Here is a 13266-nt window from a genome sequence, read left to right as displayed (position 1 = left end):
GTAAAGACATTTAGAGCCACTCAACGACATGTCACACCGCATCTCCGCGAGAATGTTCGATTCCATCGATAAAATGAAATTCCGCTGAACGAATCGCGAGCTCTTAACGGCAAACATGCTTGAGACGTGTACGATTTCGCCGACCCGAATCCCTTACACCTCGTGGGTACATAGCACGCCGGAATTGAAAGTGTAGGAAACACGGAGATCCCGGAGTCCCAGTAAATCTCTCGAGGAATTCACGTCGACTCTGGCAAGAGGCGTGATGCGCAAGGGGGTTGGACGAGATAGCGGGGAACAGGCAGGGGGTCAGGGGCGTTCTAATCGGCTTGTACGTGTACTTTCCTCACAAATAGCTAAGCTCGTTGTGGAAGACGGTTAAGCTCGGGAGATGTTTTCATCAAAGGTGGTTAAATTCCAGGAAAATCCCGCAGAGAGACGCGGAAATGAAATTATCGACGAGGCAGCAAAGTTGGATAGAAAAACTTAAGATGTTACCGTTCCATTGGTGAACGTGTTAGTCTATCGATGACGTCATTTCATTTCACTTTGCCACGCGCATAACATGTTTCATTCGATTGCGTATAACATAGCTTTTAACCGTCCTGTATAATACAATGCCGTTACGGGAAATTGAGCCATGTGTAACGTATCCAATTGATTTTGTTATCAATTTCAATATCTCTTGCATTATTCAATATACAAGATAGATCATAGCATATTAATTTTCTTCAAAGGTCTAGTAATTATATTATATATAGTTGAATTTATGGCAGATAAATTGACTAGCTCTCTCTCTCTCTCTCTCTCTCTCTCTCTCTCTCTCTCTCTCTCTCTCTCTCTCATTGTTTCTCTCTCCGATGATATCAATATCATTTCGCAATTCACTACATGGCAAATCGCAATCACGCAAAATTAAAATTCTAAAATAAAATTCTAATATAATTAATAAAGCATAACTCCAAAATTGTACTTTGTTTAATTTTTATTAATTATTATCTATTAATTATTATCTACATTTATTATGATCAATTTTCAATGCTTATAGATTGTTTCATCAATTATTTTAATTTATTATAATGTTATGAAAAAATCTTTGTGTATTAAATAGAGATAATAATTTCTTATTGGTCACCATTGATTTTACATTTTTTCTGCTACTTGACCAGAAATAATATTTAAGAAGAATATTGCGTACAAAAATGTACGAAAATATTAGTTACATTATGTATATTATAGATTTCTTTGAATTTTTGTATGCAATATTTTTTGAGAATGAGATCCAAAATGTTTCAATAATCGCAACGATTTGTTTCGTGATAAAATTACGGGCAACTACGATTTACAAAAAAACTGCTTGCGAAGATGAAACGTAAAATATCTCTTACAACATGACGAATGTCTGTAGATAGTGGATTTTGGTGACAATGCAGAAGGTCACGTAGCAAACCACGATGACGACCCACGTACTATGATAATCAGTCATGGAAATACTCCAACGTTGCAAAATGCACGTTTATGTCATGCGATTCTTCTCACGTATTATGGTATTGTTCCTAATTCAACGTAATTATCTTTATCTGGAGAATCGTTTTCTACTCATCGCTTGTTATTTTCGACAAATTAGAGATTTATTTATTTAAACGATTAACAGTCGTTCCCCTTTAAATAATACTGTCCAACATCCAAAATTCTTTCTAAAATGTCATAGTATAAATGCCGGAATTTTTTTCATGTTAAACACGATCCCGTTGGCAGAATTTGTGTAGCATGTCAGACTTTTTTAGTAAATTGAGATAAAATGACGTTTTTGTCGATTTTCAACAGTTTTTTTTGCGACAAAACAGAAATTTGCTTTTAAATAAAATAACTATACCAATTTAATATTACACATCTTATTAAAAAAAATCCATTGTTACGCAAAATTTAACGATAGCATTGTATTTAACGTGAAAAATTTTCGAAATACGTATTATGACACTTTAAAGATAAAAAAGAATGCTTTTTGTTGAATTGTGTAATTACAGAAAGTCTAAAATTAAAACAGTTATAACTTGATTGAAATAAAATGTACAATCATGAACTAAAATTCATTTGAAAGCTCTTAAATTGTACTTTTAGACTTTCTTTAGAAACAAAGTTTTAGTTTGCCGTAAAAAATGTTTAAAATAATCAAAATTGTTATTTTTAGCTCATTTATCTTAAAATCCTGACTTGTTATACAAATTCTGCTAATAGCATCATATTTGACACAAAAAATCTTCGAGATATAATGTACACTATGGTACTTTTATATAAGAAAAAAAGTTCGACTTTTTGTCGAACAATATAATTAATGCATCTTTGTGGCGCATTTTTGATGATACACACACACACACACACACACACACACAGAGAGAGAAATACGAGAGCGCGTTGAAAATATCGATCTCGCGACTGTAATTTATATCTGAAACTTGGAAAGAAACTCAGAAGAAAGAACAAGATATACATGAATGCCAAAAAATACTTGTCCTAGTTTTGAAAATATACAATATTTTGTTAATTATATAATTTATTTTAAAATGTAAAAAATAATGACATTTGCTTCTCGGAGTTCATGTTCGCGGTAGCATCTGAAATTGAAAGGACAATTTTAAAATGAAGAATTTTCAAGAACATCTTAATCTGCCACCGTGTATGTCTTTAAGGATAAAATGTCTCAATCAATAAATTGGACATATTTGCAATTTGTCTTTGAACTAAATGGATCTATTTAATTAATTAAATATATGGAACTGACTCTCTCTCTCTCTCTCTCTCTCTCTCTCTCTCTCTCTCTCTCTCTCTCACACACACACCGAAATGAGAGACTGTTCTTTCTCGGAGAAAGATGGGCTCAACGTCAGCTTCAATTCGAGTTCATCCCCACTTGGATCTTTCAAATCATCCATCGTACACTAACTTTGTACTCTTTCTCAAACTTACTAGTAAAGCATAATTCTACGCGAAAGCACACCAAGAGAAATATCGCTTTGACATGTTGCCCATGCATACGCAAATTCTTGTAAAAGATGGCTGTATATGTTTAGTTCGGATTTCAAAGAACTTTAAACTCGGCTTTGTGCCAAGAAAAACTCAACTTCAACAGTCGAATTTCAACATGTAATACCCATCTACAATATTTTTAATGCATAGACTGCAAAGGTTGCATAAAATCTTTTTGTTCTCTTAAACAGAGAATATCTTCTATTTAATTTATCTCGGATTTTTATAGAACAAGTGCAATTCGCAATCAAAACATTCAAAAATATTTGAGAGACAACAATAAAATTTTCATTTAATCAGTTAAGTAGTCGCGAATTCGTTGGATCTGACAACAAAATTATGAATATGCATTTTCTGCGTATATCATGCGATAAAAAGGAAAACGTGCTTTTGGCAAATTTGTAAAAGTACGTGTTATTTCTTTCCTATTTTCATGCCAAAGAAATGAGAATCCTATGTCGTTTTCATTTATTTATAGTCAAAAACGCACAGCGCCATTAGCGAGATCCTATGTTACAATAGCGCGCGTTAAATGTTCCGAGAAGTTTTAGTAGACGTAAAACAAATTTTGACAAATGTTCTGCATGCCAATAAGCATTGAAAAATTCGACTAAGCCGTCTTGTTTCCAATTTTTTTTACACAATGTTTCGCATTTGTGTAAAAGTAATTACGATATTAAGTTACGAAGCATCATTGAGCTGACGCAGCCATTATTTGTAATGAAAAGCAGCAAAATAATAAGAATAAACTTTAAAAAAGGAATTAAACGATAAATTTTCATTTCATTTAATTATGTTAAGGATAATATATATTTTTTCAAAACAATAAAAAGGAATTAATAAAAAGTTACGAACAAATTAACACATTTATATCACTATATTATTGGCTGCAGCAAAGAAAGCAACTGTTGTAAAATTCTATAATATGGTTGGTTTTTACATTTAGATTCAGTGAGGAACTGACAGCAATATCAAACAACAATTGCAAAGCTGCTTTCTTTGTTGAATGCAGTTCTTGTAAATGCACGAATCAATAGTATTATTATTACTGGAAAAGTACATATTATAAATTTATTATCGCTCACCATGATCGTCTTCGTAGATGATCACCACCTTGGTCCAATTAAGGAACTCCATGATGTCCTGATAAGCGGTGTTGAGCAGACTTTGTGCGGGATAAAGATTAATGCTGAACTCTTTCGCTTCCGTCTCCAGGTCCAGCCTGGCCTCGAGGTGTGGAATGTCGAGAGCATCGCAGATACTATGAATATGTTGACCCAGGATCGGATCCGAAGGTCCGAAGACCGCCTGGACGCCGTGCTTGACTTGCTGGCACGCTGCAACAAAAAATGATATGCGCGTTTTAGCACGAATAGCTTTTTTGGCAAATTTGTTTGAGGAAGCAAGATGGTAGCAACGTCTACTAACAACTTGGCAACAAATTTGATTCGAGTATAACTTGGCAACTCTACGTCCGCATTAACGAGCAATAATTCAAGCGGATATTCTCGAAAATGAATTTTCGAAGCGCTGATTTTAATTATCCGAAGAAAAATCGCGAGTGTAATGCTGCTATTAGTTTAATCAAGTTTTTCCTTCCTTTACGTAATTAACGTTTCTCCATCCAATCTCCCATTCTCGCGACGAGAGAGAAGAAAGCGATTAACTCGAAATTACGAGTTTTCCTCGTACCGTTAATGCCGACATAATAATGCCGTGTCACGGTCGATAATCCACCCCAGAGCATGGCCAAGAAAACCGCCGTAAACTGAGGGTAACGCCGCATTAACGCTACACTACGTGTAGGACACGATCGTGCTATTCGCCCTCCCTTACGCCACTTTGAGACTATTGCGCGAGCATAAGGATCAGTTGCTGTACGTATAGAATAACCGAACCTGAAACGTACTAGCACACCCGACGTTATCTCGTGTAAGTTCTAAGTGTTACCGCACGTCCGGCCAATGTTAGACAACCGACCGACCCAGAGTTACTCGGCCATTGCTTCACCCGTCCACAGGAACAAACCCGCCTGCACGCTTGTGTTTCTGTCGCCAAGTTAATTTACGTTGTCGCACGCGGACAGAAATCGATTTTCGGAGCGTGCCGAACTTCGAAGTTACCACCGCGTTGGGAAACAACAAGACAACATTAGTTAGATCAAGTGCCACGAATAGCGAATCTCGGTAAACGTGAGCACTATCGCACTTCCGGATTGCTCGCGAGTTACGGCGCGTAGTGCAGCGTGACGATTGTCACGTGAGAAGCTGCAAGGAATTGCGAAGCAAATAGAAAGGATATGCGCAATCAACGTAAACGCGTAAATGCTGAAAATGATGACGCATGCCAAGTATCTTGTTGTGGGATAAAATCTGTAAAATCATGTAAACATGTAATTACCAAAAATTTTTATTAGTGAGTTACAAGAAAGTTTGATCACAAAACGTCGTGTCTATCAAATTTATATTAATAACGTATATAATATTTACAAAAAAAACTTTGGAGCGTTAGTTATATTTTATTAAATATTAAAAATAATGATTCAAAATAGTCACTTTTAGATTTAATATGGTACATTAAGCTTTCTATGTTAATTATCAGATAACAAGCTGATGTCATTTATTATCATGATGTTAATATAACATCAGAAATTTTAATGTCAGAATAAAATCAGTTTGTTACTTGAGTAATGATTTAATGAACACATAAAACTTTGTGGTAAAATTTTTTTATCTTATAAAGTAATGCAGTGATAAATAAATGTTTAGGTTTATATAGAAGTCATTAGCAATATAAATATGGTAAAGCTTCTTTCAAAAATGGGTTTCAAAAATGCTCTTTTCATGATAGATGATTAAGCCGTCCCGTTATCTCTGATTATCACAAGAGAACAGTGGAAAAGATCAACGAGAAGCTGGAAGCCAGCGAGTAATAGCTTCTTGTGCAGTGAGATAATGGGTTTTCGAGGTTCCATTATCATTCCACGTTACGGTAGTGATATCACCGTCATTATATGCGGATTACAACAATCCGGATGGTTCTTTTCTTTACAGTTTCTTTATGGTTTTTAATGACATGACCAGTACAATACAAAGCTGCGAAGAAAATACTGAGCGATTAAAATAAAATTTAATATGGGTAGTTAATATTCCATAGCGTTTCAATGTCAAATTAAAAATTTGTCGTCGATTTGATCAGAGAAGTATTCGCATTTCACGAAAAATATATTTGTAAAATAACTTTTTTCGTCATTTCAGTGTAAGATCTTAATAATAAATAGTCCGATCGCGGAAACATTATATGTATACGTTATGCTTTTCTAAAGACAGGCATAATGCAATTAAAAAGCACCTAAAAAATTGCAAACGTAAAAAAAAAAATTATTAAAAAATAAATGTTTTTTTTTTCATTTATATATGTATAAACTTATGTATGAATTTATTTAATTTATTGCGTGTTTAATAATTAATTTAACATTTACGGTATTTCTGTCTATATACTTTTAATTGCATTGCTTCAATCTACTCAGCATTAAATTTACAGATTATTAAACCATAGTAAGCACATGGATGTAAATAGTTAAAGCTAAAATAAACTTTCAGTCGATTCGTACTGGCGCTCAAAGGGCAAAGCGTGGAAAAATCAAGTTGGCTGTAAACGAATCTCTCTCTCTCGGAAGTAAACAGGTTTAATTCGTTGCTTAATAGGATGATCGTTAGTTTCGAGAAACGTGCCCTTTCTCTCTCTCTCTTTTTCTATATATACATATATATATATATATGCGCGCGCGTACGTGTATGTGTTTACACACTTTTTAAAAAAATACTTTGCATTTCTTTTCCTAATTTTCAATATAAAGTGCGTATATAATAAGTCTATTGTTCATTCGATCGCTTCTATTTTTTTAATCATGCATATTTAGTATGTTGTTTTTTTAAATATTCGTTGTGTATTAAATATTCGTTTCCACTTTTAATTGTGTTTTATTCTAGCAAGAGGTGGATGGTTGAATCAAACGGGCAATTGCACCCAGTAGAAACAAAATGCACGCTATAAGATAAAAGTAATAACAGTACACGAAAAGATTGTAGCGATAAAAATGGAATATAAGAACCGAAAAGATCTCTTGATCGTTAGTGCAGAACAAATGCGTTTCCTGACTAAAAAAGGTTCTAATAGATGTTCTTTCAACCACAAATTTTTCTTTGACTACTTGTGATCGATATATTTTCAGTAAAAAAATTCTTTTCTATAATATTACGCTCTTTTAAAAAACGGAACATTCAATGAAATCTTTAACAAATTGAATTTAACCTGATTCGATTAATTATCAAGCTAAAGAATATTCTCTCTCTCCCTCTCTCTCTTTTTAAAGAATATTATTTTTTAATATCCGTCGATTTTTTTCAATCTAGCAGCAGTGGTTCACTAAGAAGAAAGGAAGGAAAAACGTCGAATTTAGCGGCATGACGGAAATAGAGATCAGAGCAGATGGGACAGAAAGCGGAAAGTAAAGGGACGTCAGTGGGTAGCTGAATAGCGAGGAAATAAAATGCACGTCGAAAAATAGAAGCAGACAACTACTGCAGGCAGAAAGAATATAATGTTGAATATGATGTTGGAATATCAAAACCAAAGAAAGATGGATAAGAAACACGATGATACTCGATCCATCAGATATCCTTCCATGTTGTTTTTTGTTACACTTTGTTTTCTTTCAATGTGGACGTCTGTATTGTGTTTTAAAAAATAACAATGCAATTCGCAATGTCAGTTTGCAAATAATAATATAACTGCTCAGTTTTAATATCAATCTCCACTAGTCCGTCTTTTTCCTATTTTTATGTATGTGATCGTTGTAATGGACGGAAAAACATTTTATAATATCAATCAACTTTTTATCGGGAAACAATCATTTTAAAAGCTTCGTCGATATTATGTAACGCCGTTCTCCACTACATAGAAAATCGATGTATCATAATTCATATAAAGAGTTTGAGAATTTCCGCAGATTTTGTTACTCGTATATTTCTACAATTAAATTAAAATTTTCAATTTTCCGAGTAAATTAACTGTACAATCGTGCTGTTTTCTTAAATTGTTATTAAACAGAATTATATATATATTTGTGAGAGAAACAATGGTTAAAAGAATAAACGAGCTACATTATGTCGTTCATAATCTACTGCGGAATGTACATCGTTTCAGTACATGTATGGTCATTCGAACGGAAATATCGAACTTGTTGAACGAATATATCACACTCGACGTTCCATCGTCAGAAAAAAATTGTTTCCGTACGCACACATAGAATTTCTTGTATCATTTACAGTGCATACACGTACGGCAACATGAATATTCCTCACACGATGTACACCGTGCGATCGATGGACGATCGGCAAAACGATATATATAAGTCTGACGTTTTATTGCCTTCGTGTTCGGTGTCCTACCAAGAGGCACTCGAAAGATATAAACTGGGACAGGGAAGAGTGGCGATATTTTCGACATTATTTGCCCGCTCCGAATGGAGCAATAATCGCAGTTTTCAACGTTTCGCGACGCTCGAGTATTTACCACTTTTATGATTACTTTTGGTATAAATGGCAAACAATGAGACCATCCGCGCGTTATTTTAGAAAATAAAGAGAATGTATTTATTTTTGCTAAAATATACAAAAACACTTCCCTTCAAAACGAGCACATTTTGTAAAAATTGAGTTATGAAAGAATTTACCGTTGAGTCATAAATTCCAGAAAAAAGCACTCTGGATTCCACCTATTGTAAAACGCGGTTCTTTTTACTATACTCTCAAAATAATTCAAAAACGCATTATTTCAAAAACAAAACGAATGTGCTTGTAATGAAAAACTGTTAACATTTTATAACATTTTATATTATTAAAAATATAAAAATAGAAAGTTCTATTATTACATCTGACGATGTGAGTACTTACGTAAAATTTGCCCAATTCTCTTATTGACGTAAAGTTATCTAATTTATTTATTTGCCTTGATTTTTATGTAAAATCATGTTTTGTAGTACTTATTTATTAATTTTATAAGGAAATAACACGTTATAAATTAAATTACATTTTTTACGTGTACTAATAAAACTTTAATAAATATTTGCTCAAAAGTTTATTTGTCCATATACTCGCATGTTTAAAAGTTATTTATCTAAAATTGCAATAAAATATAATCATTGCGCTGCATTACAATCCAAATTAGTTTATTTCTATTTTAGATTGTGATCAAACATTTTTAGTTAATATTAATTAGCTAATATTAGTCTTTGGTTGATTTTTTTAGCTGATACTATTAATTAATATTGCGCCAAAAATTTCCTTAAGTAAATGCATCAAACAATTATTATGTACAAATATCTTTTCTCGAAAGTTAAACTTTTATAAGAATATTTTAAATGTTCTAAAAAACATTTTAGACATTCTTATTTCTTCTTGAACAAAAATTTTTCAGTCAAAAACCATTTGATGTATATGAATGCATACAAGATATCTTAATGCAATATAAATATACTGGATATTTTGCATTGATTGATTGCATTTCTGCTTTAGAGTGAAATAAACGTAATTTGTTCAGATCATGAATGGATCTCGTCGCAGAATTTCGAAATTTTATTCGACACTTTTTACAGCAATGTAGCCCACGGCTTTTGTCACTGATGAGCAAAAAATCATCTAACGGCAACCTCGGGAATAAATGCAATTTCGCATTCACCGGGATTTACATCGTGGAAAAGTTATCCTCTCTAAAAACTTCATCTATAGTAAAAGCTCTGGTGATACTATTTTACATATATTGCTTGTTATTTTACGCGAATGATCGATGGTCACGTTCAATTTAATTTATATATAAATGTAAAAGCAAATTATTCCTCAACACTTTTAACCGACTTTTCCGCGTTATATAATGGACGTAAGTTATATTAATTAATGTACTTGCATGTAACGATATTAACCCTGAAATTTTGCTGTAAGAAAATTTTCACCCAAGTGTTAATTTAAGTTTAGAACAATTTTTGTGTTATTAAAATTTTGTTTAAACATGATTAATAAGATTGTTCAACATTGAAGTATTTTTTTAAAATAATTCAATTATGATTCAATTATAGTTAGTTCAATTATAACAATAATAAACCGCTCGATTATTTGACAAAACAAAATATCAAAGTAAAAAATAATATATATTTGAGATTGACTGATGTTGTATCTCAAATATATATTATTTTAATGTAATCTAACAATTTTTTTGCTCGTTTTTGATCGTTACTTTGTTAGTTCAATTTTTCTATATCTTTCTATTTAATTTTTCTAATCTATAAAGTAAATATAAAAAAATGTTTAAAAATTTTTATGTGCGTGAATTTTCACCTAGAGTAGTGTTAATGTAAAAAAATTACAAGAATAATATTGTATGCTTCAAATTGTATTAACTAATTACTAAAATTAAAATTATATTTAATTACATATACATTATTATTACTGATAGCAATGTTATTAAAATAGCAAATTTTAATTGTAATATTACACAATCACATTTTCTATCGCATATCTACAACATTAAAGTGATGAGCACCTTATCGACGACGTCTTCCTCTTAACTTATTCCGTTAAAATAGTTGTTGATTGCTGTTCGAACTAATCACTTTATTTCATTGCGGTTCCTCTTATCGTTAGTTGCGTTTCTGAGTTTCGCACTTTAATTCGGTTACACAGCCACTTCATCATTGAGAGTTTAACTTAATACTGCCCTACTAACAGTCAATCGTATAATCTTGCGTCAATTGATTCGAAGGCTATGCATAGTCGAGTAGCCTGAAACTACTTGCCTACTTGGTTCATGTTAGTAATTACATTATGCCCGGACTTTAAAGCATCAATTAAATAGCGTGCAGATCTTTGAGCAAAATCTATGAATTTTCGATGACTCAAACAAATCTCAGTTTCGGTGAGACGCTCCGAAAAAAAAAATCTAATTTCATCAAGCAAGGTTAGGTCGATAAATATATTATCCAATTGTGGTTTTATCTGATAGGAAGAGTAATGCGTAGTCTGTTCACTAATCCGTTAATTCTTGTAGATATCCACAGTCTATTTTATCATCTTCGCGTGAATTCATGGAAGTCATTTGAACTTCAGCTCGATAAGCTCAAGATATTTTATCTGCGGGATCCATAGATAAGACGATATTGGTTTCAAGACGGAAATCCAAGTTACATTTGTAACAGCTAGACGGATTCAGTATCATTGCACGAAGAACAACGTCGGCAGCTCTTATTTCAAGGACGCAGTCTCTAGTCTCGAGTACTAAATTGGAAAGCGAAATCGATCACAATGCGGGAACGAAGGAAAGAGAGAGGATGATGCGTATTTTCGCGAAAGCAGAGCAGAACCGGGAGGGTTGGCTCGCAGACCAGGGGGCGTCCGGAAACGCGGTGAAAATAAGAGAAGGCGAAAGCGAATGGTGGAAGCGAGCCAGCTATCCCAACCGCCCAGCCAGCCAATCGTATCTGAATTTGTTTACGACGACAGCAAGCTGTCGAAAAAGTTTCTGTGGTTGACGTCGACGTCGTGCACGAGAAATACGAAAGTTAACCCTTTTTAATGGAGTTCCCTGCCGCAGTCAGCTTGGCGTTAAAACGCGAGGACTCGGGTCAAAATGTCGCCTCTCACTCGTCTGACGGCTTTACCGAGAGCTCAAAGATTAATCATATTTCAACTTTTAAGAGATTCATCCGAAAATCGCTCAATTCCATTTCAACGACCAGATCATCCGCAGTGAAGGTTCTCGAAGTTCAAGCCTATTACGAATAAGTCCTGATACGTATTCGAGGATATGGTCTCGGCTTCGGTAGATGAAATCCCGGAGATCCGTTGAGATCAAGGTTAATGTCTGTCCACCTCACAATAGATAGGATTCGTACTCAGAGTTCGTACATTTCTCTGTGAACTTCCGTACAATAAATCGGAAGGAAAGTCTCACCGCGGCATACAATGGCTACCAGTGAAGATCATCGATACCTATTCCAAAGTTCCTCCTTTTCCCCAATATACGCCAGAAGATTTAGTCTGTGAGACGCTCGATCTACTTGTCGTCGTCGACTAAAAATCGACTGGCGGGATTGTCGAGGGGCTGTGGTACGTTATGAGCTTGGCCACCGGCCACGAGAGTTATCTTCCCTCTCTTGTGTCGTGCCAATGGCGTTCACGCTGATGAATCTAACCGCACGACTAACGGCGACTCCGCTATCTGGGATTGTGAGGGAGAGAGGTTGGTTCGGTATTCTTCTTAATTTCGCGAGCGAGATAAGACGGGTGAGTTTAAATCAATGATGCGAGAACGTTGAAGATAAAGCCTGGCGTGATGACGACGCGGTGCTAACGTGGGTGTAAAAAAGAAGCGCGATTACGCCCCTTCTTACATCTCTCGGCTGCTTTACGAGCACTTTACTGACTACTATTTAAATTATCACGCTACTGTGTAATCAGGTTGATTAGCATCTTATGCGACGTAATTACGTAATTTTATGAGTATGCGTGCAGAACTGGCGTTAATAATCGACTCGTTAAGCGGATTAGTAATATAAATCAGCAATAAAACTGTAACTTTTACGGTTTGAAGCATCAGAATTATTAGTGTAGAGTATACGACGTGCAATCTAATTTAACTTTATGATTTCTCACTTAAGAGACGATATTTTAAAATTAACGAGCAAGTCTGAGAATAGTCTTCCGCTAACTTATTTTTTACTTTTGAAATTGCGACGGACTATTTTAGAAATATTAAAAGCTGCAATCCTGACGAGAAATTGTGAGAAGGGTAGGACTGAATTATTACGGAGGGGGGCGCGACGTGAAAATGTGAACAGCCGGACTTGGACTCATAATTATTCCGTGCTCATAAAAAGGTCTTGCCGGGTCATTGCCAAGGCATTCTCTCGAGACGCAGTAGATTTAAGCTCCTGTGAAGGAAAGTGTCTCCAATTCGTTGCCAAGAGAGAACTGTCGTGATATAATCGATTAATATCGATACAATCGTTTAGTAACAATAATATCCGTGTTTTCTGATTTTATTTTCTTTTTATTTGAATACTGATATTTTGTGCTTTACTAAATTGTAGAAAATACATTTTTTTAATAAAATGGGATCAACCGAATTTTCCTACACGTAATATATTTATTTTACGTTTGCAGCAAACAATAGAATTAATTGTAT

General features: G+C 34.1%; 1 protein-coding gene across 5 annotated transcripts in view; it reads right to left on the bottom strand.

Annotated features, from left to right (window-relative positions):
- The window catches only part of LOC105150465 (glutamate receptor ionotropic, kainate 2), a 145136-nt gene that overhangs the window by 77409 nt on the left and 54461 nt on the right, over positions 1–13266 (bottom strand). For all 5 annotated transcript variants that reach the window (XM_087413537.1, XM_011063581.2, XM_087413536.1 and 2 more), the window contains exon 4: positions 4113–4364. In XM_087413537.1, the coding sequence (XP_087269663.1) occupies positions 4113–4364 (252 nt within the window). The remainder of the gene's footprint in view (positions 1–4112; positions 4365–13266) is intronic.

The sequence above is a fragment of the Acromyrmex echinatior genome, chromosome 14, assembly GCF_024713525.1.
Source record: "Acromyrmex echinatior isolate Ae372 chromosome 14, ASM2471352v2, whole genome shotgun sequence".
Classification (NCBI taxonomy): Eukaryota; Metazoa; Arthropoda; class Insecta; order Hymenoptera; family Formicidae; genus Acromyrmex; species Acromyrmex echinatior.
This window is presented reverse-complemented; position numbering and strand designations above follow the sequence as displayed.